This window comes from Lipomyces doorenjongii, assembly GCF_038497915.1.
Source record: "Lipomyces doorenjongii strain NRRL Y-27504 unplaced genomic scaffold V1508scaffold_49, whole genome shotgun sequence".
NCBI lineage: Eukaryota > Fungi > Ascomycota > Lipomycetes > Lipomycetales > Lipomycetaceae > Lipomyces > Lipomyces doorenjongii.
The window spans coordinates 1-21,870 of record NW_027118116.1 but is presented as its reverse complement, the minus strand read 5'-3'; the positions used below and the strand labels follow the sequence as shown (position 1 = coordinate 21,870).

The 21,870-nt window shown below is 47.0% G+C and overlaps 11 protein-coding genes across 11 annotated transcripts; 7 read left to right on the top strand and 4 right to left on the bottom strand.

Annotated features, from left to right (window-relative positions):
- The first annotated feature begins 278 nt into the window (after positions 1-278).
- V1508DRAFT_422317 (heat shock protein 70 family) lies at positions 279-2,937 on the top strand. Its single transcript, XM_066941009.1, has 3 exons — positions 279-543; positions 602-660; positions 714-2,937. Exons 1-3 carry the CDS (start codon positions 493-495, stop codon positions 2,755-2,757), a joined length of 2,154 nt encoding a protein of 717 aa, XP_066794187.1. The 5' UTR covers positions 279-492; the 3' UTR covers positions 2,758-2,937.
- A 510-nt stretch (positions 2,938-3,447) lies between these two features.
- V1508DRAFT_463329 (Imidazoleglycerol-phosphate dehydratase-domain-containing protein) lies at positions 3,448-4,541 on the top strand. The gene is made up of 2 exons (XM_066942867.1): positions 3,448-3,913; positions 3,990-4,541. The coding sequence occupies exons 1-2, from the start codon at positions 3,577-3,579 to the stop codon at positions 4,388-4,390; spliced, it is 738 nt and encodes a 245-aa protein (XP_066794186.1). The 5' UTR covers positions 3,448-3,576; the 3' UTR covers positions 4,391-4,541.
- V1508DRAFT_422313 (uncharacterized protein) lies at positions 4,542-6,234 on the top strand. The gene has a single exon (XM_066941008.1). The coding sequence runs from the start codon at positions 4,643-4,645 to the stop codon at positions 6,125-6,127; it is 1,485 nt and encodes a 494-aa protein (XP_066794185.1). The 5' UTR covers positions 4,542-4,642; the 3' UTR covers positions 6,128-6,234.
- A 286-nt stretch (positions 6,235-6,520) lies between these two features.
- On the top strand, positions 6,521-8,316 carry V1508DRAFT_463327 (uncharacterized protein). Its single transcript, XM_066942866.1, has 2 exons — positions 6,521-8,016; positions 8,068-8,316. The coding sequence occupies exons 1-2, from the start codon at positions 6,674-6,676 to the stop codon at positions 8,234-8,236; spliced, it is 1,512 nt and encodes a 503-aa protein (XP_066794184.1). The 5' UTR covers positions 6,521-6,673; the 3' UTR covers positions 8,237-8,316.
- V1508DRAFT_450097 (uncharacterized protein) lies at positions 8,145-10,151 on the bottom strand (the record flags this gene model as incomplete). The annotated part of the gene is made up of 5 exons (XM_066942481.1): positions 8,145-9,132; positions 9,181-9,425; positions 9,474-9,504; positions 9,556-10,051; positions 10,116-10,151. The coding sequence occupies 5 exons, from the start codon at positions 10,149-10,151 to the stop codon at positions 8,345-8,347; spliced, it is 1,596 nt and encodes a 531-aa protein (XP_066794183.1). The 3' UTR covers positions 8,145-8,344.
- A 255-nt stretch (positions 10,152-10,406) lies between these two features.
- Positions 10,407-11,890, top strand: V1508DRAFT_422304 (cornichon). The gene is made up of 7 exons (XM_066941007.1): positions 10,407-10,546; positions 10,740-10,921; positions 10,977-11,056; positions 11,107-11,112; positions 11,166-11,206; positions 11,259-11,371; positions 11,420-11,890. Exons 2-7 carry the CDS (start codon positions 10,905-10,907, stop codon positions 11,574-11,576), a joined length of 414 nt encoding a protein of 137 aa, XP_066794182.1. The 5' UTR covers positions 10,407-10,546; positions 10,740-10,904; the 3' UTR covers positions 11,577-11,890.
- On the bottom strand, positions 11,815-13,462 carry V1508DRAFT_422302 (peptidase M24, structural domain-containing protein). Its single transcript, XM_066941006.1, has 3 exons — positions 13,060-13,462; positions 12,092-12,996; positions 11,815-12,026 (listed from the first exon to the last, which is right to left on the bottom strand). Exons 1-3 carry the CDS (start codon positions 13,188-13,190, stop codon positions 11,935-11,937), a joined length of 1,128 nt encoding a protein of 375 aa, XP_066794181.1. The 5' UTR covers positions 13,191-13,462; the 3' UTR covers positions 11,815-11,934.
- A 126-nt stretch (positions 13,463-13,588) lies between these two features.
- Positions 13,589-14,266, bottom strand: V1508DRAFT_422299 (anaphase-promoting complex subunit 11). Its single transcript, XM_066941005.1, has 2 exons — positions 13,929-14,266; positions 13,589-13,866 (listed from the first exon to the last, which is right to left on the bottom strand). Exons 1-2 carry the CDS (start codon positions 14,068-14,070, stop codon positions 13,748-13,750), a joined length of 261 nt encoding a protein of 86 aa, XP_066794180.1. The 5' UTR covers positions 14,071-14,266; the 3' UTR covers positions 13,589-13,747.
- Positions 14,267-14,321: 55 nt separating this feature from the next.
- On the top strand, positions 14,322-16,404 carry V1508DRAFT_463323 (citrate synthase-like protein). Its single transcript, XM_066942865.1, has 3 exons — positions 14,322-14,706; positions 14,761-15,292; positions 15,341-16,404. The coding sequence occupies exons 1-3, from the start codon at positions 14,672-14,674 to the stop codon at positions 16,232-16,234; spliced, it is 1,461 nt and encodes a 486-aa protein (XP_066794179.1). The 5' UTR covers positions 14,322-14,671; the 3' UTR covers positions 16,235-16,404.
- A 283-nt stretch (positions 16,405-16,687) lies between these two features.
- Positions 16,688-19,749, top strand: V1508DRAFT_358308 (P-loop containing nucleoside triphosphate hydrolase protein; the record flags this gene model as incomplete). Its single annotated transcript, XM_066937055.1, has 8 exons — positions 16,688-16,864; positions 17,016-17,107; positions 17,159-17,311; positions 17,360-17,400; positions 17,462-17,604; positions 18,294-18,359; positions 18,430-18,439; positions 18,497-19,749. The coding sequence occupies 8 exons, from the start codon at positions 16,688-16,690 to the stop codon at positions 19,747-19,749; spliced, it is 1,935 nt and encodes a 644-aa protein (XP_066794178.1).
- Positions 19,750-20,160: 411 nt separating this feature from the next.
- On the bottom strand, positions 20,161-21,747 carry V1508DRAFT_422285 (NADP-dependent oxidoreductase domain-containing protein). The gene is made up of 4 exons (XM_066941004.1): positions 21,641-21,747; positions 21,515-21,573; positions 21,373-21,455; positions 20,161-21,310 (listed from the first exon to the last, which is right to left on the bottom strand). Exons 1-4 carry the CDS (start codon positions 21,658-21,660, stop codon positions 20,447-20,449), a joined length of 1,026 nt encoding a protein of 341 aa, XP_066794177.1. The 5' UTR covers positions 21,661-21,747; the 3' UTR covers positions 20,161-20,446.
- Between the last annotated feature and the right edge of the window lie 123 nt (positions 21,748-21,870).

Here is a 21,870-nt window from a genome sequence, read left to right as displayed (position 1 = left end):
CGTGGCTCACGTTGGAATGCCCTGGAAGATTCGGGAGTGTTCTGCAGCATCCTTTTTGCGTCGGGGGTCAGAACAGCGTTTCTGCCCGCCGCACTAACGCCACCACATACTCAAATTTCACTGTTTAAAGAATCGCATTTCTAAATGGCTAATAATTATGCACTAATGCCATAAACGCGTATGTAACGTGTGGTATATGGCAGACATTGGCAAACTTCGTTACGGGATAGAAATTTCCAGCGCATCGCTGACGCTGTGAAAAATCAAGAATTGGGTAACGTGAATAAAATCTTCACGATACCTCGAAAGCCAGGCCGTACATAAAGAGCTACTTATCTACCCTTCCCTATAGATATCGAGTATTTCAGCAAGCTACACGTGTATATACAACCCGACAATTTACCAATTGCGTTTCTCGGTGTTTTGATTTTGTCTCGCATAGATTCATAGATCCCCATTTTTTTGCAACCAAACATATCGAACGCATTCAATATGAGCGGATCAGTTGGCATTGATATTGGTAACGCAAACACCGTTGTTGCAGTATGCATTCATTAATGATAATCAACATATAATGACATGATACTAAATTTATGCATAGGTTGCCAGAAATAGAGGAATAGACGTCATTGTTAACGAGGTCTCGAACCGCTCGACTCCGTATGTGTTCATTCCATGGACTGTTAGGCTAGTCAATGCTAATTCAATAACAGATCTCTGGTTGCGTTTGGCCCTAAGAATCGTTTCATTGGCGAGAGTGCAAAAACTCAAGAGATCACCAACTTGAAAAACACAATCGGATCGCTGAAACGAATCGTCGGTCGCTCGCTATCTGACCCTGAAGTCCAGTACGAAAGGCAGTTCATTGCCGGTGAGCTTGTCGACATCAACGGCACAGTTGGTGTGAAGGTCTGGTATCAAGGAGAACAGACTGCATTCACAGCGACGCAGCTCCTGGCGATGTATCTCTCGAAAATTAAAGCGATCACGCAGGCCGAGATCAACATGCCAGTCACAGACGTCGTTCTTGCCGTTCCAGGATGGTACACCGATGCTCAGCGCAGGGCGTTCATTGATGCCGGCCATATTGCTAGCTTGAACCCAGTCAGACTAGTAAATGAGACCACTGCAGCTGCAATCTCTTATGGTGTTTTCCGAACATTCCCTGAAGGCCAGACTAAGAACGTTGTATTCGTCGATATTGGTCACTCTTCTTACAATGTATCTGTTGTCGCTTTTAAACAGGGTGAGCTTAAGATTCTTGCGTCCGCGTACGATATTCACTTCGGCGGCCGTGAGTTTGATCACGCTCTCACCGAGTTCTTCGCCAAACAGTTCAAAGAGAAATATAAGATCGACGTGCACGAGAACCTCAAGGCCTACTCGCGTGTGTTGACTCAGACCGAACGTCTCAAGAAGATTTTATCGGCGAATGCTACTGCTCCATTGAACATTGAGTCTGTCATGAACGATGTTGATGTGTCTTCCGTGCTCAACCGAAGCGAGCTGGAGGAATTGGTCAAGCCCCTTCTCGATCGTCTCGTCGTTCCTCTCGAGACCGCTATCAAGGAGTCGAAACTTTCACTGGAAGAAATTGACTCTGTGGAGCTCATCGGTGGTTGCACCCGTGTCCCTGCCATCAAGGACACAATTTCCAAGTTTGTCGGCAAGCCGCTTTCTTTCACTCTTAACCAGGACGAAGCCATCGCTCGTGGATGTGCCTTTGTTTGCGCGTCTCATTCCCCTACTCTCCGTGTTCGACCTTACAAGTTCGAAGATGTCAACCAGTACTCCGTCACCTTCCAGTGGGAGCCTGTTGAAGGCGAGGACCTATCCGAATTAGAGGTCTTCCCTCACGGCAATGTTGTCCCCTCTACTAAGATCATTACCCTCTTCCGCGACGATACTTTCGATATCGAAGCTCGGTACACCTATCCTGATACACTTCCCGGCGCTCTGAACCCGTGGATTGGCAAGTGGACCATTAAGGGTGCTAAGCCTACCGAGAAGGGTGACGCTCCTGCCGTTAAGATCAGACTGAGAACCGACCACTCTGGCCTTGTTACTATTGATAGTGCATACACCGCTGTCGAGGAGATCGTTGATGAGCCTGTTGAGGAGTCTAATAAGGAGGGTGAAGAAGGCAAGGAATCGTCGCAGCCACCGAAAAGCCGACCTGTTAAGAAGTGGGTTCGAAAGGACACCCTTGCTATCATTCACGGCACCACTGCTCTCGACCAGTCCGTCAAGCAGGGTCTTATCGAGAAGGAGAACCAGATGGTTGAAGATGACAAGCATGTGGCTGATACTGAGGACCGCAAGAACGCTCTTGAGGAGTACATCTACGACATGCGCGGAAAGATCGACGACAGGTATGCTGACTTCGCCAGCGAAGAGGAGAAGTCGAAGTTCAGGACTATGCTCGACGCCGCCGAGGACTGGCTTTACGACGAGGGCGAGGATGCCACCAAGTCACAATACATTGCCAAGTATGATGAGCTTAACGCCGTCGGTGGGGTAATCAAGGGCAGATATCTCCAGGCTGAGCAGGAGAAGCGTGAAGCTGAGCAGCGAAAACGCGACGAGGAACAGCGACGAATTCAGGAGGAGAAGGAGGCGGCTGCTGCCGCCGCTTTCGCTGCTGCGCAGAAAGAGAAGGCGGAGAAGGAGGGCGAAGCCGAGGGTATGGAGGTTGATGGTGAGGAGCCAACTGTGGAAGAGCCAGCTGTTGACTCGGAGATGAAGGATGTGGATTAAAATAATTGAGGTTTTTATTATAAATGGCATGTATTGATCCGTGTAATTGAATTATACACTTTTTGCGTTGATCTTGGAAGGGATAAATAGTAGGATGCTACATAATATGTCTCTGCAGTGTTCGTCCGTACGGTATACTTCGACTGCTCGTACTCGTGAGGAAAATATCAAGTCCCTTGAACTCAACTATGCTCATACAAAGATATAAAATCATTATATTGTACATGTCCGTCGATGTACAAACTTTTCTCTTCGTCTCCACATTCATATAGTTTCCCTGAAGCACAGAATACTCGTTTAACGTAATTGCAAGCAACCTGCTTAAAGAATATTAGCATCTCGCTATTAAGTTATTTGTACTACAGATGATACACGCAGGATGAACCGACAAGAACTTAAAAATGTCAGATAGGAGCGAAAGACTTGATGGATAGATCTTCAACATTGCAATTCAGTTGAACTATGCATTTGATACTCATCATTAAAGCCCTGACGATATCCGCCTGGTGATTGTATTGTTGATGATAGAAACATACCTCAATTGTTGCCATATCAGTTCGCAATCAGTCGCTCAACCCAAAAAAAATTATTTCAGGAAGCCCCCCGAGGATCAATTTGTAGGGGACAGCAAAAACCCTAAGTTCTCGAATTGGGAGGTCCATTTCTGCCGGTTACAACCCTACAGGTTGTCGAAGAACTGAGGAGGATGGACAACAGGTGCCAAAGTTTACAATCCTCATCGCGGGTAATATATAAGCATTACTCTTGGAGTCATACCGGACGAGTATTTCATATAGAGACTTAGACTATTTCAGCACAATGACTACTCCTGCTGTGTCTTATCCTGCTCGGCAAGCTGCTATCGTGCGCAACACCAACGAGACCAAGATTCGAATTCAGATGTCGCTTGACGGCGGCGAGTTACCGCCATTCGAGAACAACACAAGTGAGGCGACCGAAAAGAGTGGCATGCCAAATGGTTCGCCCGAAAGCGCAAGCGAGAATAAGAAAGGAGAAGCCTCACATGCTACACAAAGGTCACAATCGCAGGAGATCGTTGTGAATACCGGTGTCGGTTTCTTCGACCATATGTTGCACGCTCTCGCCAAGCATGCAGGATGGAGTATGAGTATCTATTGTGACGGCGATTTGCACAGTATGTCAACACGTTTAGTACCTTTCGGAGTTGTCGTGGGCCTTGTACCGCAACAAGACTAACAAAAAATATTTAGTTGACGACCACCATACCACCGAGGATTGCGCTATTGCAATCGGATTGGCATTCAAGCAAGCTCTTGGTAAAATTGCGGGCGTCAAGCGATTCGGAACTGCGTATGCTCCTCTAGATGAAGCGTTGTCGCGTGTGGTCGTCGACCTGTCATCTCGGCCCTATGCCACCATAGACCTCGGCTTGAAGCGCGAGAAGGTTGGCGACTTGTCGTGTGAGATGTTGCCTCATGTCCTGAGGAGCTTTGCGCAGGGAGCGGGGATTACAATCCATGTCGACTGTTTACGTGGAGAGAACGATCATCATCGGGCAGAAAGCGCTTTCAAGGCTCTCGCACTTGCACTCAAGGAGGCAACTTCGCGGACTGGAGGAAATGAAGTGCCTAGTACGAAAGGAGTATTGTAGAGCGAATTGTACTTTTGATGCTCTGAGTATGTAGTATAAATTTGCAATTTTACAGTAAATGCACCTTAAAATCGTGTAATCATGGTAGAGATCCTCAGTTTGGACTAATTTGAGCCGCACTATGGTTTCAAGTTTTCGCGTCTGACGGTCACCAAAGTATATATGTTATATATATTGAGATACAAACATAGAAAGCAATTACTTATCACATTCCATGCAGAACAAAATTCATAAGTCATCCTTTTCGATGCGATGAATTTTAGTTTTGTCCGAGTACCTAATCGGACATGTGTACGAGCCCCGACATCCACAACATTCACCAACTCGAATTTCCGACGACGACTACGTTTACAAGGCACTATTGTACGGCCGTGTAGCACCAATGGAAACGGACCACCAGTATCGGATGACTTGAAAGCCTTGCAAAGCGATCGGCAGTCTGTACGAAAGATGATCGAAGTGCTCATGTCTCATCGCACATCTGAGAGTGAAGAATCACGACAACCTCCGAGATCTCTGCTTGCCATAAGTAATGATCCCAAAACCTCTCCGACAATCGCATTTAATATTGCTGACAACGACGTGTTCTACGATCCTGCGGTTTTCACCATCATATTAGATCGCATGTTCTCTAGAGGTCATGTAATGGATATACAAATCGGCAGCGGTCGTGGAATATTTGACGCTCTGTCCACTTCCGGATTGCCAAATAGTGAGAAACTCCAGGTGGGCAATTATGACATCGGACGGGATTTGGTTGAGCATATGGTGGACCTTTACGGTAATAAGCGCCGCTCGAATGTGATGCAGCCGAGCCCAGCAATGCTCAATCGAGTTACAGAACAAATCAAGATACAGTCTTACGAGAACCAATTGAACGCTATAAGCTTTACATCATGCTTTCATCATTTCGCTAATATAGAGCACTTGCGGTGGATACATAGTGTGCTACGGAATGGAGGTTATGCAGTATTCTATTGGTTATATGATCCTCTGCTCTATCAGCCCCCCGAAACCCCGATAATGCCACGGTTTAGCCGGTCGGGAAAGAGGATTCCCGGGGTGCAATATCCACCAGGATCAAAAATTGTGGAAAGACTTAGGGAGCTGAAAATTACGCTGCGACGAAGATTGCAAAATATTTCAGACGCCGAACGGGCTGCATTAGATGAGCGGTTGCTGCAGATCACAAGTGAATTTGGAGAGGTATATCGGACCAACCCAAATTCAAAATTCGCTCTACAGGCGTTGATGAGAATCCAGCTCCGTTTGGGTGATCTTGAGAAGCAGATGGTTCGCAAGTCAATGATGGAAAGTGCCGTGAATTCTGGGGACGAGTTGGCCCCCGATGACGCCGATATCAAGCCAGGTGTATGGCAAGTTAGAATGGCAGAGACGCTTGGAAAGTATAGAGAGCGTTTTCTTCCGTCAGTTTCGGATGGAAACTGGATGAAATTATTGTATAACATGGAGCACCTATGGGAGTTATCTGGTCTATTTAGGATGCCTCCAGAAAGTCACGGCCGAACTTTCAGTATGAGAGTGGATTTAAGAAGTGTACTGCATATGTGGAAAGAGGATCCAAACTTTTGGCATTTGGATCGTCAAGCGGAAGATAACATGTTTGAGGAGCTGAGAAATGTACTCGAGGATTGTGTTGAGGATGAAGATTTGGATGAAAATGGCAGGGTGAACATGGTATTTGGGTCGCATATAACTTGGCTGAAAAAGATTTAGGATGCTTGTCAAATATTTGGACTTGCTTTCACTTAGTTCACTAACGATGTATATATGTTTTAGAATTTATTGTACTATAGTTTACAATGTTACATGCTATGTCTGGGTAATGCGTACTAACTATTAATCGTAAATAACAACCAAGTAACATCAACATGAATCGGTCCGTAAGAGGATATTTTGCGGTCGACGCTCGGGAATGACAATTACTGACATACTTACCTCCTTTCCCAGTCGGGTCTAGACAAAGACCTCGTACCTATCTACCTAAATTCGTCGGCCAATTTCGAGAGTACAGATAGTTATATTAGAGGAATTATGACCTGCATTTCCAAGTGTCGAACTAGACCCCTGAAACTTGCTAGAGTTCGCGGTTCGTAAAGCTAAATCAAAGACGTGTTTGTGGCCAAACAAACTCGTCTGGATCTCCGTGGTTTACGATAATCGCACAGCAACCATTTGATCCCAGTGACTTTCTATCGTATCTAACGCGCCAAGCTTGGGGATCTCAAATATGGTTGGACAACCATGAGACCACTATTATAAATGTATAGCAGCAATACAGGCAGTACCAAGCGGACCCCGCGAGCGAGTCAAGCACCAGCGCCTACCACCAGCAAGCCAAGACTTTCCGCTGTATCATGCAAACAATCGAGTGGGTCTCTCAAAATACAGGCGACTGCTCCGTCCAATGCACCGTCTCTAACTACGGCTTTCGTTGCATCTCAGTGGGAGCCTTCGCACACAACAATATCGTATTTGCCCGCGACCGTCACAACCCGTTCGCCACGCTATCGACAGGCGCAGACTCCACAAGATAACAAAAACTTTTTCTATCTTAATGAGCAAACAAAGAGTCTGACAAGCTCGCCGTTGGATGCACAGACTCCACATAGCATACGCGTCCCATCGCGGAGTAGTAGTCGTTTATCGTCAACCTCCTCCACTGCTACTTCTATCAGTACGTCGCGGACAAGGTCCTCCATAGCCACTCCCAAACCCCATTCGTCATCACCGGCCGTTTCCACGTCTATTGGCCCTCCAAATCCACACACTTCAAGCCATGCACCATCGAAATTCGTTTACGCGAACGGTGAAGAGGAAGTTCTGTCGCCGCGCCGGCCGACTTTATCAGGCTCGGGAAGTTCAACATCGACACCCTCTATATTTACACCAACACCGCATTTTCGTCCCTCAAGCCCGACCTATTCATCATCCAGCCAGAATTCTGCGTTGTCAGTTGGCGATTCAGCAGAGTTATCGGGCGGTGACACCCCGCCTACCGCGCCTGTTGAGACTGACGCTGCAAGAACGAATCGCAAAATCTTGGATCTGGAAATTTCCAATACGTCATTGCTAGCGATTAATCGGACGTTGGAGCGTGAGATGCGGGGACAGAGTCGCGAACTGAGAGCACTCAAGAGGTGGATTCAGCGCAATAATATCGGTGGCGTGGAGATTGACGTTAGCAATCTTTCCGTTTCAGAAACGGAGGACAGTGGTATTGATGATGAATCGGACGAAGAGTCAAATAGCCGTGGCGACGAAGATGATGAGGATGTGACTATTAGACCGTCCTCTGGTAAGCGGTCTGCTGTCAGGAGTAAAGGCACCGTGAGCCAGGCTGTCTTGGAATTGGATGTGCTTGTCCAGAAAGAACAGGATTTGTTGGAAGCTTCCCAGGCGGTAAATGGCAGTATCACAAATTGTCTATTTATGTCCGACGTACTACTAAAGGAGGCCAGAGCGTCGTTGTCGTTCAAAGTATCAGAGGAAGATCTCCGAGTAGGTGGTAGAGTGTTGAGCTATGAGGACACGAATTACACTTACGACGATGAGGCAGAAGTGGAAGTTGAAGACGTAGAAAAGAATACAGAGCAGGAAGATGAGTGAGTCAGGGCCAAGAAGAAGCTATAGATACAGTTGCTGACGACCAATAGCCAGTGCTGCGCTAAATGGTGTACTATATACTTGGATTGTTTTGCTTTGGAGTACATTTCACGGAGTTTCGATGCCTTTACGAATCTATTTATTTCATGTAATACATCATGCACGGTGTTTTGTTGCGTTCATTTGCATTTTAACGGAGACGTAGAAAAAACTATATAATATATGTATAGATATATAGTCAGGGAACCTACATGACCATTTTGATATTCGAATGCAACTTACTAACATTAAATAACTATGTAACATATTTCTTAATTATACAATTCATCAAAATGTCGCCGAGTCGATCCAGCATGTTAAAAACCCCATATAAATTCCCTTTGCGCGTTCTAAAGCTACCGTACTGAACTCCTCCCACGATAATCCCTTCTCTGGATTTATCGGTGCAGCAGCAACGAAGATTTCGGAAACCAAATCTTCTATCGCTTTTAAGCTGAGTTTCCGCAGTTCTGCATCCGCCTCGGCGTCATTGAATGTATGGTCCCATCCGAGATTGTCGGCTTCCATGGTAGGTCTATCGGTAAGCCAATCATCATCGTAGTCTTTGTCCAGTTGCTGTGTGGAAGGTGGTTGGTCGGTCAAAGATGGTATAGCTGATGAGAAGACGGATGATATTGGTTGATGGCCAGATACAATGTCCTGCTGCACGCCAACAAATGCATCTTCAATTGACCGAAGCATAAAGCTCACAAGATCATTCGACAGCTCAAAATAGCCAGCAAACATGTCCAGCATATTGATCTTCGTCACATACCCGTCGCCATCAACGTCATATCCCCTAAATACAAATCGCAATCGCTCCTTACGGGTACCTTGTGTAAGCGCACTCATGCCTTGAATATACTCCTTAAATCCAACAATCCCGTTCTGGTCCGTGTCGTAAATTGCAAAAATGCGACTGGTGACCAAATTTGGGGTTGACCCCAGCCTCGAAGTAAGCTTTTTGAATGTGTCGTAGTTGATTCCACCAAAAATCTCATATGGATCGTCTGGATAGTCTACCACAGTCAGACTCTTGAATTGCTCGTACAGTGCTTCAATTTCGAAAGGGTTGACTACTCCAGTTAGAGGTTAACTCAGCAACGAAACATACATGTACTCACAATGTGTAATTTTTGAAAAGTATGTGACAAGCTTCTGGGAGAGGCTTTTCGGTAGTTTACTGAGATAATATGCTTTACCTGGGTAGCATGCTTTCTGAGTGAGATCAGGGTTGTATAGTACCGGGATGGGAATGCGGATTTTGTATAGAATGTGGGTCGGTAAGTGAGCATCCATAGCTTCGCATTTTTCGCAGAGATCGACATCATCGCATTGTATGCATCTATACCGGAGACCCTTTATGGGACTGTGTGTGTTATTGGCAGGAACTGAAGAGATATAGCAGTGTACTCACTTTGCACGGCAGACATTGCAGCTCACACCGCCTATCAGAATCGTCAGACTGTAAGCCGAGCTACAGAATAGGTATAACTTACGGTGCACAAATGCGTTCCTCCGTTTCTGTTCTATTGCGACGTGGCTTAGCAGATTGATTAACCGCTCAGCATCGCTGGTGGGTGGCGAGTCGTCATTCTCCCATGCGAAATTATACGACGCTTCGTCGTCCGAATGCTCCGAGTCATCATCTGGTGGCATAGGCGGAAGTTGCAAGCCCGCTCCCTCCACATTGAACTGGTCGCCCCAATCGAACTGCGACGGGCGTGTCTGCTCACCGTTGACTCCTGACAAGCCGCCGATACTCCATGCATCCGGATGATCTAGCCCATTCGTGCTGACGTTTCCATTAACCTCGCCAGTTCCTGGTACTGAAGTGCCACTGAGACGGAGGCCACGCGTACTGCTCGAGTTGGTGGCTGGTTGTCGACGCCGTGCTCTTCGTCTTCGCGATGGGTCTGAGCTTGATGGGACGGTTGTGTTGGTATATATACTGTAAATAAGAACTGCAGTCGCGGCGCATGAAATAGCCGCAATCTAGTCAATTATGAGGAATTGTCAGGGAAGTCCAAATGTGTCAGATCAGTGAATCCACTCTTACCGCTGTGTACGAACGCCAGAGAGATGGCAGTCCCATTATTAATTCATATAATCAGAACTCCTCACTGGCGATAAATCGGCCGCAAGGCCCACAGTTAGTAGGTTGTTCTATGCTTTTACCTCCGAGATCGCAGTATTAGCTTGACAGACGCAGGCATAGCAATTCGGAGCTCACGTCGAAATTACTATTTGCTATCTCGTGAAATTTGACATTATGTGAAGTTGTGGTGCGTGGCGCATTGGAGCCGCTGTGGCGCAGAGGAGTTGACATGTGGCTGTATCTTCGCTCAACTTCCACAGATCAGCGCTGTTGGCATACAGTGCTATTTCAACCCGGTGTATTACGTTTCTGTCCAGTTCGTTCACAAAAACGCCTTCGCCCGCAATAACAATCTGCTGTTGTTAATCCTGCTCACTGACCGACATTTCGAAGGTATGCTTCATTTTTTGTTCTCATTTTATGCGATTGCGGTATTGCGTAGACGAGTCACGATTGAGCGATACGTCGATAAAAGGTCTTTGTCAGTGTCCTCGGGGAGCGGCCCCCAACGGACGAGCACCAATGCCGCAATATATGCAGTCTATTCTCTTAGTAGACTTGAATAACACATATTGCCTCCCTGTCGGTACTTGTTCTGGGCAATATCGGTCTCTAGATTTCTCGTTGCCCGGACTCGTCATTCGATTTGGTTGGTTATAATTGAATAGGTCGATTTATTATCCATTGCTTGTTCCCGATTACGTCGACTCGATCTGTTTTGAAGAACGCTGCAGGATATAGTAGTTTACGATGTCCGGTGAAGCTTGGTATGTTATCGTTGGTGTATCAGCTGTCATGGGACTGACAAGAGTGGGGCTACAGGCTGTATCTGCTGGCGGTGATTCTGAACGCGGTCAACCTGTTTTTGCAGGTTTTCTTTACGATTATGTACAGTGATTTGGGTACGTACTTTAGTGCATTGTTGTCGCTGCAGTTGCTAACACTTATTTAGAATGCGGTGCGTATTGGTCTGCAATCGGTTCAGCCGATCGTGTGCTTATCAATTTATAGATTACATCAATGTTTTCGATCTCTGTAACAGACTTAATGCTGTATGTAATCTGCCTGCTTCTGCTTATACGATCTGAGCTAATTTGGTCGAAGTACATCCTGCCCGAGGCTGGTGTCCAAGCGTTCCTCACTTTCCTTTTCCTAATCAACGGATACTGGATCGCGCTCCTCCTCAACCTGCCACTCGTCGCATACAATATCAACAAGTATGTTTCGGGTTGTTTTCATTCTACATACAGACTAACAAATAGCAGGGTGATTAACAACAACCACCTTTTGGACGCGACGGAGATCTTCCGAACGTTGAACGAACACAAGAAAGAGAGCTTCATCAAGCTGGGATTCCATCTCCTGATGTTTTTCTTCTACCTGTACAGCATGATTGTTGCGCTCATAAGAGAAGAGGATTAGACTGACCCGAGGTCAACAATTTTGTAAACATATGATAATACTCCTATAAGCGTAATTTTCGGACGAGAGATAAATTGCAGTGTGACGGTGCGACGAAACATGGCATTCTATGTATACTACACGCGCAGATTTGTAAGAAAGAGCAGTGACGTGCAGTTGGCTTGATCGACCCGAGCCAGTTCGTGTTTCGTTTCATTCATTATTTTTGTTATAATTTAAAGTTCCTATCATTTGTGGATTGTTTGTGTTAAATATATTGTCATATTACTTGTCAGGTTTCTTGTTTGGCAATGCATTATGCTTTATCTACATTGGTCATCCGTATCGATAAATTATTTTCCAAAAGTGTGAATCCACACTAACTTATGCGAGGGACGGGGCCGCCCGGCGAGTCAGCGTTTCTGGCAGTCAAGACCTCAACTCCTGTTTCCGTGACGAGCAGCATATGTTCTACACATCATCTCAGTTAGTTTCTCCTCGACTTGGTTCCTTCGTCTCGTTCGTCAAGCACTTACCGAACTGGGCAGATCGCCTTCCGTCCACAGTGGCTGACGTCCAATTATCTGGCCACGTCTTGTCTTTCCAACTGCCGAGCGCAAGCATCGGCTCAATAGTAAACGTCATCCCCGGTTTCGCGACGCCGGGTGTCTTGTTCTTCGCATAATGTGGGATATTCGGCGCGCAGTGGAATAGCTTATTGATCCCGTGTCCGCAGTATGTGCGAATAACCGAGCATCCGTTCGCGGTTGCGTGCTTTTCGATCACGTTTCCGATTTCGCGGAACAGCATGCCTGGTTTGACGAGTTCGATGGCTTTCTCGAGGCACTCTCGTGTCGTCTCGACGAGTCTGACGGAATCGGTGTCCGCTAGGGTTTTCTCACCGACGTAGTATGTCTCGTTCAAATCGGCATGGACGCCCTTGTAATAGATGCTGACGTCGATGTTGACGATATCCCCGTCCACAAGCTTGCGCTGATCAGGGATTCCGTGGCAAATAATCTCATTGACGGAAATACACACGCTTTTAGGAAAATGGTAATAATTAAGTGGGGACGGGTAAGCGCCGATCGAAATACAAGTCTCGTGCACCAATGCGTCGATAGAGTCCGATGTGACGCCAGGTGTTAAGGCAGCAGCAGCTATGTCGAGGACTTTGCGGCCCAGCTTGCAGGCTTCCCGAATCGCAGCGATTTCCTCGGCCGTGTTGATGTGGATGTTTGTCGTTCTGAAAAGTCGCTGTTCAGAGTGTGGGATGCCGTCTTTGGCGTAGTCTGGATGCGGGATGGAATCCGGGAGCGGACGCATGGGGGAGAGGGGGTATACGGGACGTAGCGAGCCGGTATATGGAAATGTTGGGAAGGGGTCATATGGCGTTGTTGGTTGTAATGTTTTGTGGACTAGTTTATGAGTCGGCCAGGCCCTGAATCATGTTAGATCAGCTCTAAAACGCTGCAACCAGCTGTAGGTGCAGCAAACCACTTACTTCTTGAAACAGTCCTGGCCGCAGAAATAGGAATCTTTTCCTAGCTTGAGGCATGTAGGGCATTGTAACGAAGAAGCGATATTCTTGCACTCGAGACGAGAACAAAGGTTTTGATGTTGCACTTCCACCATTGTCCCGTGTGCGTCGTACCTGAGTAACGCTGAATAAATATAGTAGAGACCAAGAAAATGTCTAGCCGATATAATGTACGGCGCGCCGACCCAGGTTTGTAGGTGGAAGGGTTCTGACCAAGACGCGAGTGCGGCAATAGAAATTTAGTGGTCGGAGTTGGGAATTGGTGTTCTTTGGAAAACGGCCCTGAACCACACCAAGCCAACCAAATAACGTATATATCAGGTCTACAACTCACGCCGTGGTTAATCTACTGTTATGTGTGTGCGCTTCTATCACTGCGATCGGCGATTGATAACCTTGAGTAGAGTAAGATGCAGAAGATGGCTATGGGTTATGCTCCGCTACAAACGGACGCATTCAAATCAACACCATTCACGCGACAAAGACTGTTATCGACAGCTTAATTGCAATAGTATCTTAATAAACCACGTATGAAAAGCAATATATATAATACAAGTAATCTCCACTATACACCTATGCCAGTCCCTATAATTACAAACACACAATGAACACCTCAACGAAGGACCTTACTGTCAACACTATAGCGACCAATCTAGTCAGTCGCAGTTTTAAACTTCCGCCGACACATAGGACAAAGGCCTTTCGATGATTCAGTAGTCAGCCACTTGAGGAGACAGTGCATATGGAAGGCATGCTTGCATTCGCCGATTACTATACAACGTTAGTATTATAGCCAGGCTGCATCATTTGTCAGAAATGAAGCAACAACTTACTTAGTGGACAATCATCGCCAGGATACTTGCAAGTAGGACAGGTGCCCTCGAAAGCTACACGACAAATACCACAGAGCTCTTCTTGAGCGTGGTCCCAGTGCCATGTGCTAACCGCGTTCCAGCGGTTGATTGTGACTTTCATTTAGCAGCAGGACATTCGCTGGGAGGATTTCAGGTATGATGCGTTAGTCGTTTTCAAAGATTTTGCCGTTGAGATCCAAGTGTGGAATACAATGTGTTCCATTCATCATCATCTATCATTCATATCAGTGTGTTAGGTAAGAGCGCCAAAAAAGTCAGGGGTAGGGTACAGTCCGAGGAAGGAAAAGCGTGCACCGAGGGTTCGTTGAAGAGGACGCGGGGGAGCGTCGGTGCTTGCCCACAGATATTCAATGAATCTCCGTTGGTCCAGGTCCAGCTCAGCACCACTTCGGCACGCATATACATACACACCGAGTCATGTGTACTCTTATGAGAGTTATGCCTCGCGGCACTATGGCGTAATCTACCGAGAACCATCGTATATTGGCAGAGAGTGCCGAAGATCGCCCGTACTGTTTGTTAATGGATATAATGTAATGCTCTGTTATATCCTCGGCTCATCTGTCGGCATGCCCAAAAAACTCTCTCCTCATGCGCGATCTATATAACCTCCCGGTTCCCATGCTCCTCACCCCTTGGTCCAAATAGCTATTATAGTCTATTCTCTCTCGTTATTGCAGACAGACACAAACATCCGCACAATGGCCATCGCAACCGCATCGGCCGTGCCCACCAGGTAAACCCCCCTTCGACGCAATCTTCACGTGAAAGACACTAACTACTCTCGTAGCGTCTTAAAACCAAAGAACTCCATCACCGTCATCGACAACCGTACGGGCAAGTCCATCGACATCGAGATCACAAACAACTCAATTCCCGCAACAGCTTTCTCTCAGCTCAAGGCCCCCTACGCTGACGGCGAGCGTCCCGAAAATGACACCCCATACGGACTCCGCGTCCTCGACCCGTCCTTCATCAACACGGCCATGATCCAGTCCGAGATCACTTACATCGATGGAAACAAGGGCTTCCTCATGCACAGAGGATATCCCATCGAGCAGCTTGCCGAGAAATCCTCCTACCTCGAGACCGCCTACTTGCTTATCTATGGCGAGCTGCCCTCAAAGTCCCAGCTCGACCTCTGGTCCTGGGAAATCATGCATCATACCTTCGTTGCCGACGACTTGCAGCAGATGATCCGCCAGATGAGGTACGACTCCCACCCCATGAGCGTCTTCATTTCTGCTTTCTCGGCCATGTCCGCCTTTGCCCCTGAAGCAAATCCCGCGCTCCAAGGCAGTGATCTGTACATTACGAACAAAGTGAGTTTAATCGTTACTACTCCCTAGCGAATGTCCTAACCAGACTAGCCTTTAATGAACAAGCAAATAGTGCGAATTCTCGGCAAAGCTACCACGGTCGCTGCCATGGCCTACCGTATTCGCATAAACCGGCCTTTCACACCTCCCCGCTCAGACTTGTCATACACAGAGAACCTGCTCTACATGATGGACCACATGGCTGAGCCAAATTCATACCGGCCCGATCCTCGCTTGGCAAAGGCCCTCGACATCCTCTTCGTTCTTCATGCCGATCACGAGATGAACTGCTCTACCTCGACCATGGTCCATGTCGGTTCCTCGCTCGTCGACCCGTACTCCTGTGTCGCCGCTGCTTCGGCCGCGCTCTATGGCCCTCTCCACGGTGGCGCCAACGAGGCTGTCATCCGCATGCTCGCCAAGATCGGATCAGTCGAGAATGTCCCAGACTTTCTGGAACGTGTCAAGCAGAAGAAGGAGCTTCTCTTCGGCTTCGGCCATCGCGTTTATCGCGAGACTGACCCACGCAGTAAAGTCATCCGCGAGGTCGCCGAAATGGTCTTCGAAGTCTGCGGTAGAGAACCACTTATCGAAGTCGCCATCGCGCTCAAGGACGCGGCTTTGAAAGATGAATACTTTACGAGCCGAAAATTATTTCCCAACGTCGATTACTGGTCCGGCTTGATCTACAAAGCCATGGGCTTCCCACTGGACTTTTTCCCAGTCTTGTTTGTCGTTCCTCGATTAGCTGGATATCTCGCACACTGGAAACAGCAACTCGACTCTGGCAAGAACAAGATCTCGCGTCCACGACAAGTCTACGTCGGCAAAGGTCGCCGCGATTATATTCCCGTTGAAGCCCGCGAGGAGCGGCCTATTACTGGCAAAAACGGACTAAATGCAATTCCGCATTATATCAGCAAGCGTCGTTTGACGAAGATCTGATTTACTCCCATCATACTTCTTCGCTATGCGTTCTTTTTTTCGGATAAGTGCTTGTTTGGAGTCGGGACTTTTTGGAGTTTGTGTTTAGATGATTTTGTCGTTATGGATGAATGTTTGTAAAATGTATGCACTATTTGAATACAAATCCTGCAACTGGCAGTATAGGATAGATTTGATTGTGTGGTATGATATAGTATGATCCGAGGTGGGGTCGCGTATCCAGTACAAACACCTCGAAAATGAACACAGGATGCCACGCCCGAATAGCCACGCGGGTCGAAAACCAGGAATCCCGGGGGCGCATCAAGCGAACAGTCGAAACGTATTCTCAGCCGGCCTAGCACACCAGTACCGTCCACAATCTTGTGTCAATCCCTTTCCCGTTATTCTATTCTTGCTGTCTGGCTACGTGCATATATTATTTGTATAGATACACTTGTATAGCTCCCAACGATGTCTCGATCGCGGCGTATCGCGAAGGAAATGCAGGATGCGCAGGCTGATCCCCAGTCGGGCATACGGCTGGAGATGGTGTCTGAGTCGGATATATCGCATTTGAAAGGATACTTTGAGGGGCCTCCGGGGACGCCGTACGAGGGTGGGCATTATCAGGTGGATATTGAGATACCGGTATGTTGTAAATATGCACGTGAAGTGAAGGAGACAAGCATACGCTAATTTGACTGGGTAGTCTGATTGTAAGGTTTTGATTGCCTATTACTGCTCCTTGCTTTATATACGACTTTGGAGTTGTAGTTGTATATGGCAGATGCTGACTGAGGCAGATCCGTTCAAACCACCAAGGATGAAATTCGACACAAAAGTCTATCATCCAAATATCTCCTCACAAACAGGCGCTATTTGTCTAGACATGTAGGATCCATTTCTCCCATTTAGAGATATAATAACTGATGTGAATTACAGTCTGAAGGATACCTGGTCACCAGTGCTCACATTAAAAGCATCATTAATCTCATTACAATCTCTCCTCACAAGCCCCGAGCCTAGCAACCCACAGGATGCGGAGGTCGCGAAGCATTACATGGCGGATAGGAGAGGATTTGATAACACTGCCCGGTACGTACATTGTACAGTTCTGCTATTACCGTATACTTACGAGGATAGATACTGGGCGAAAGTATACGCTGGCGCAGATGGTGGCGCCTGTACGTACTATTTTTGCTATTGTTAATTGTCCGATATTTTCTAACATGACTAATTGTGTAGCAGCGACATCAACCACTCCGGCAAAGTCTCCCGACATCTTTGAGTTATACGGCATAGACAGGGATTCCGTCAAAGCATTCGAGAGCATGGGCTTCGACCAACAACGCATCATTGAAGTTATGCGGCGCATTGGGATCAAGAAAGTTGGAGCAGACGGCGTGGAGGATAGGATACTGGAGGAATTGTTAAAATAGCGCCCAAGGTGTCGCATTGCCTCCTTGATATTTGCATATACCTTTGGAATTGAGAGAGAAGGCGCGTGAGGCTCTGCGTACTGTTGTGCAAGTACATGCGCTATTGGTGTTAAATCGGCGATTATTAATAAATGTACTTCATATGGTATCTTTTTATGCGTGGCTGAATCATGATATAGCTGTGTTAAGTCAAGTGCTTCGTGCTGTGCCATCCTGGACTCCTGGCAATATCCGACGATCAGTGTTAGCAACATATCAACGAATTAGACTATACCAATCACGATTGAATATTTTTCTAGATTTTTTAAAAATTAATTAGCACGACAAAATCAACAGTTCATGTGCAAACAAAATGTTTGCATATTCGCTAAACCTCATACAGAGATATGCCATATACGCATTATAGCATATCTTGACATTAGTAACGTGGCACTCGACCGTCCGGCACCTTAGCCCGCACTTGACCATCATTTCCTTCTGCCGAGACTATTATCAAAATCAATCACTCGCTGATTGTTTTCATTCATCATTCATAGATTCTTGTTTGCCATTGGTAGCGGATTAGCGGTAATATTTAACGATGGTATGGTTCTCTGTGACCGTGAATCAAGGTTATGCGCTTGCTGACAACGCGGTAGGGACAAGGACAGTCTGGATTGCCACCTGGCATGCCTGACGGCGACAAGGACAAGAGCAAGGACAAGGTATGTTACCTTCATTTGGGTTTCGTATTTCGTATGCAAGTGATGACAGAGAATGCTAACTGGTGGATAGAAGCCCGAGAGTAAGTCCACCATGGCGAGCCCAACGAGTATGATGAGCAGCGACTAACGAAGCACAGAACCAAAATATGAGCCACCACCATCTACACGGATAGGCAAAAAGAAACGCAAAGGTCCCGATAGCTCGACAAAGTTACCGTCAGTTTACCCGACCACTCGATGCAAGCTCAAACTCCTCAAAATGGAGCGCATCAAAGATCATCTTTTGCTCGAGGAAGAGTTCGTGCAGAATCAAGAGCGGTTGAAGCCTACGGACGAGAAGGTCGCGGAGGAGAGAAGCAGGGTTGATGATATGCGGGGTACGCCTATGGGTGTTGGCACGATGGAGGAGATTATCGACGATGATCACGCGATTGTGTCGTCGACTACCGGCCCAGAGTATTATGTCTCTATCATGAGTTTTGTGGATAAAGATCTGTTGGAGCCCGGATGCTCGGTGCTATTGCATCATAAAGGCGTTAATGTCGTTGGTGTGCTACAGGATGACACTGATCCAATGGTGTCTGTCATGAAGCTCGATAAGGCACCGACCGAGTCGTATGCCGATATCGGTGGTTTGGAGGCTCAGATCCAGGAAATTAAGGAGGCAGTCGAGCTGCCACTCACACATCCGGAACTGTACGAGGAAATGGGTATCAAGCCGCCAAAAGGTGTCATCCTCTATGGGGCACCCGGAACCGGCAAGACTCTTCTCGCCAAAGCCGTAGCAAATCAGACCAGTGCCACATTCTTGCGTATTGTCGGTAGTGAGCTCATCCAGAAGTATCTTGGCGACGGCCCGCGTCTTTGCCGGCAAATTTTCCAGGTCGCGGCCGATCACGCGCCGTCGATTGTTTTCATTGATGAGATTGACGCGATCGGTACCAAGCGTTATGAGTCGACATCCGGCGGCGAACGCGAAATTCAGAGAACTATGCTCGAGCTTTTGAATCAGCTTGATGGTTTCGACGATCGCGGCGATGTCAAAGTTATTATGGCCACGAACAAAATTGAGACCCTCGACCCGGCACTAATCCGGCCCGGCCGCATCGACCGCAAGATCCTGTTCGAGAACCCAGATCAGAATACAAAACGCAAGATTTTCCAAATCCACACGGGCAAGATGTCCCTAGGAGACGATGTCGATCTCGAGGAATTCGTGGGCGCAAAAGATGAATTGTCCGGCGCGGATATCAAGGCTATTTGCACCGAAGCGGGGTTGCTTGCGCTCAGGGAGCGGCGGATGAAGGTCACCGCGCAGGACTTTCGAAGTGCGAGGGAGCGAGTTATGAAGAATAAGGTGGAGGAGAATTTGGAGGGATTATATTTGTAGATGCATTTGGATTTGTTGTTTGTTGCTAAGAAATAGTTTGAAATAGCAGTGTATACAATCATCTATTATTTTCGCGTACAATTATCAATATTGCAACTAATTGCATGGAGAATTCGTACTTGAATCGTCCGTCCAAGCCCTCCATACATGTTGACAAAGTATATGACCGAAATAAGCAATTATATATAATTGCTTCTTCTGCAGCCCTGCAATACATCCAAGACTCTCAAAGCAAAGGCACGAATTCAAATTTTCAGAGCTTGATCCTTTTATTGACCAAGATGAAGACATTTCTATGGAGGAGATGGACCAGAGCCAAAGTTGCACTTCCCTGGATCACCAGGTTACGGTACAATTCTATTGTGGGCATTAATAGCATCAAGAGAACCGATTGGAGGGATCGGCGCTGATATTAACGGCAAGAGGCTCACGCTAGCAGAGATCGTGCATCTCGAAAAATAATATGATGTTTTAGAATATTTATTTTCTCTTAGCCCGTGATCTTTGCGTGTCGTTGACAGGAACCTGAATGCAGCGTACGAACTAGAGCTATTCTCGAGTTATTACATAGTCTTCTTTGGTGGGATGGGATGCACTTCGATATTTCGACAGTCTCTAAAGAAATAGAATATAAATTATCCAAACAAATTATGCAATCCAAGAATCAGAATACAATTCGTCGTGTCATATTGATTCTTTAATGATGACCCATGATTTTGCGAGGCGCGTACACTTCCTCCAAATACTTTTCCTCCTCGGTGGTAAGCGATTTGCCATTAACGCCAGCAATCTGTTCAAGACGCTCCTCACTATTGACACCGACAATAGGACTTGTAACCTTGCCTAGAACCCAAGCCAGGGCAACATCACTCATGAGCCAGCCCTTCTTTTTTGCGATCATTTCGACGCGATTGATGATCTCAACAGTTGCGGGGTCAGTGGCTTGCTCGTTGATACCAGGATTGGACTTCATGGCTTCCTTGCGGATAGAGGTGCCGGTAATCGGTCGGGCCAGATGACCTCTAGCCAAAGGACTCCACGGAATCAAGCCAACGCCGGTGAGCTTGCAGTATGGAATGACCTCACGCTCTTCCTCCCGGTACAGAAGGTTGTAATGGTCCTGCATGGAGACGAACTTGGCCCATCCGTTCTTTTCTGCAACATGTTGAAGTGTGGCAAACTCGTAGCACCACATACTACTCGCACCAATATATCTGACCTTTCCGGACCTAACAAGATCATTCAGTGCGCCCATGATTTCCTCGGGCTCGACGTTTTTGTCGTAGCGGTGAATCTGGAGAACATCGATGTAGTCGGTTTCCAAGCGCTTAAGGGAATCCTCAACCTGGTTGAAGATGGCAGCACGGGAAAGACCATACTGGTTGACGAATTGACGCTTCTGAGAGACATCAACGTCGACACGCTTATGGCTAGTCTTGTCAACCGGGTTGTAGCACTTCGTCATGATGATGAGCTCCTCGCGCGGGATCTTGTACTCCTTGATTGCCGCGGCCACAATACACTCCGATTCTCCATTCGAATACATATTAGCGGTATCCCACTAAACCTAGCGTTAGCACGCTAAATGTCATACAAAAAATGTGCATTCAGATGCAGACTCACAGTTGTGATCCCGAGATCATATGCCTTCTTGAAAATAGGCAGGGCGTCGTCTTTGTTGAGAACCCATGATCCCCAGTCGGACGCTTGTTCATGCACCCAATTAGCATCTCATTGCAGCGTTCTATTATCAGAATGGACTTACATCCGAATGACATGCATCCTAGGATCGGAACAGAGACCTTCAGACCCGAGTTTCCCAATCTTAGTCCCGGTGTATTAGTAATCTTAAGTCCGGTCGTATGAGCGTAGTAGTAAATAAATCACCTACCTGCGGTATTCAACAGGCATTTTCCAAATTTGTATGAATTAGACTAGTTGCGAGTGATATCAGTGAAGTTCGTTGTCAGATAAAGGGCGCAGATGCGAGTGTTGCGGAGTCAGTTAAGTGATTAATTCGAAACAGTAACGTACTTCCCTAGCGAACCGCCCACACCACCGAACCGCCCATTTGCCCGCCACGCCAGAAATTTATTGATCAACATTTTTCAACGCGTCGAT

Coding starts and splice junctions, on each gene's coding strand:
- V1508DRAFT_422317 (XM_066941009.1), top strand. CDS start 493: ATGAGCGGATCAGTTGGCATTGATATTGGTAACGCAAACACCGTTGTT. Junction 544..601: donor ACGCAAACACCGTTGTTGCA/GTATGCATTCAT, acceptor ATTTATGCATAG/GTTGCCAGAAATAGAGGAAT. Junction 661..713: donor GTCTCGAACCGCTCGACTCC/GTATGTGTTCAT, acceptor ATTCAATAACAG/ATCTCTGGTTGCGTTTGGCC.
- V1508DRAFT_463329 (XM_066942867.1), top strand. CDS start 3,577: ATGACTACTCCTGCTGTGTCTTATCCTGCTCGGCAAGCTGCTATCGTG. Junction 3,914..3,989: donor TTGTGACGGCGATTTGCACA/GTATGTCAACAC, acceptor AAAAATATTTAG/TTGACGACCACCATACCACC.
- V1508DRAFT_422313 (XM_066941008.1), top strand. CDS start 4,643: ATGAATTTTAGTTTTGTCCGAGTACCTAATCGGACATGTGTACGAGCC.
- V1508DRAFT_463327 (XM_066942866.1), top strand. CDS start 6,674: ATGTATAGCAGCAATACAGGCAGTACCAAGCGGACCCCGCGAGCGAGT. Junction 8,017..8,067: donor AATACAGAGCAGGAAGATGA/GTGAGTCAGGGC, acceptor GACGACCAATAG/CCAGTGCTGCGCTAAATGGT.
- V1508DRAFT_422304 (XM_066941007.1), top strand. Junction 11,207..11,258: donor TCTGTAACAGACTTAATGCT/GTATGTAATCTG, acceptor ATTTGGTCGAAG/TACATCCTGCCCGAGGCTGG. Junction 11,372..11,419: donor GTCGCATACAATATCAACAA/GTATGTTTCGGG, acceptor AACAAATAGCAG/GGTGATTAACAACAACCACC.
- V1508DRAFT_422302 (XM_066941006.1), bottom strand. CDS start 13,190: ATGGTGGAAGTGCAACATCAAAACCTTTGTTCTCGTCTCGAGTGCAAG. Junction 12,997..13,059: donor GGCCAGGACTGTTTCAAGAA/GTAAGTGGTTTG, acceptor AACATGATTCAG/GGCCTGGCCGACTCATAAAC. Junction 12,027..12,091: donor AAGGCGATCTGCCCAGTTCG/GTAAGTGCTTGA, acceptor GATGATGTGTAG/AACATATGCTGCTCGTCACG.
- V1508DRAFT_422299 (XM_066941005.1), bottom strand. CDS start 14,070: ATGAAAGTCACAATCAACCGCTGGAACGCGGTTAGCACATGGCACTGG. Junction 13,867..13,928: donor TGGCGATGATTGTCCACTAA/GTAAGTTGTTGC, acceptor AACGTTGTATAG/TAATCGGCGAATGCAAGCAT.
- V1508DRAFT_463323 (XM_066942865.1), top strand. CDS start 14,672: ATGGCCATCGCAACCGCATCGGCCGTGCCCACCAG. Junction 14,707..14,760: donor GCATCGGCCGTGCCCACCAG/GTAAACCCCCCT, acceptor CTACTCTCGTAG/CGTCTTAAAACCAAAGAACT. Junction 15,293..15,340: donor ATCTGTACATTACGAACAAA/GTGAGTTTAATC, acceptor TAACCAGACTAG/CCTTTAATGAACAAGCAAAT.
- V1508DRAFT_422285 (XM_066941004.1), bottom strand. CDS start 21,660: ATGCCTGTTGAATACCGCAG. Junction 21,574..21,640: donor ATGCCTGTTGAATACCGCAG/GTAGGTGATTTA, acceptor ACCGGGACTAAG/ATTGGGAAACTCGGGTCTGA. Junction 21,456..21,514: donor AGGATGCATGTCATTCGGAT/GTAAGTCCATTC, acceptor TGCATGAACAAG/CGTCCGACTGGGGATCATGG.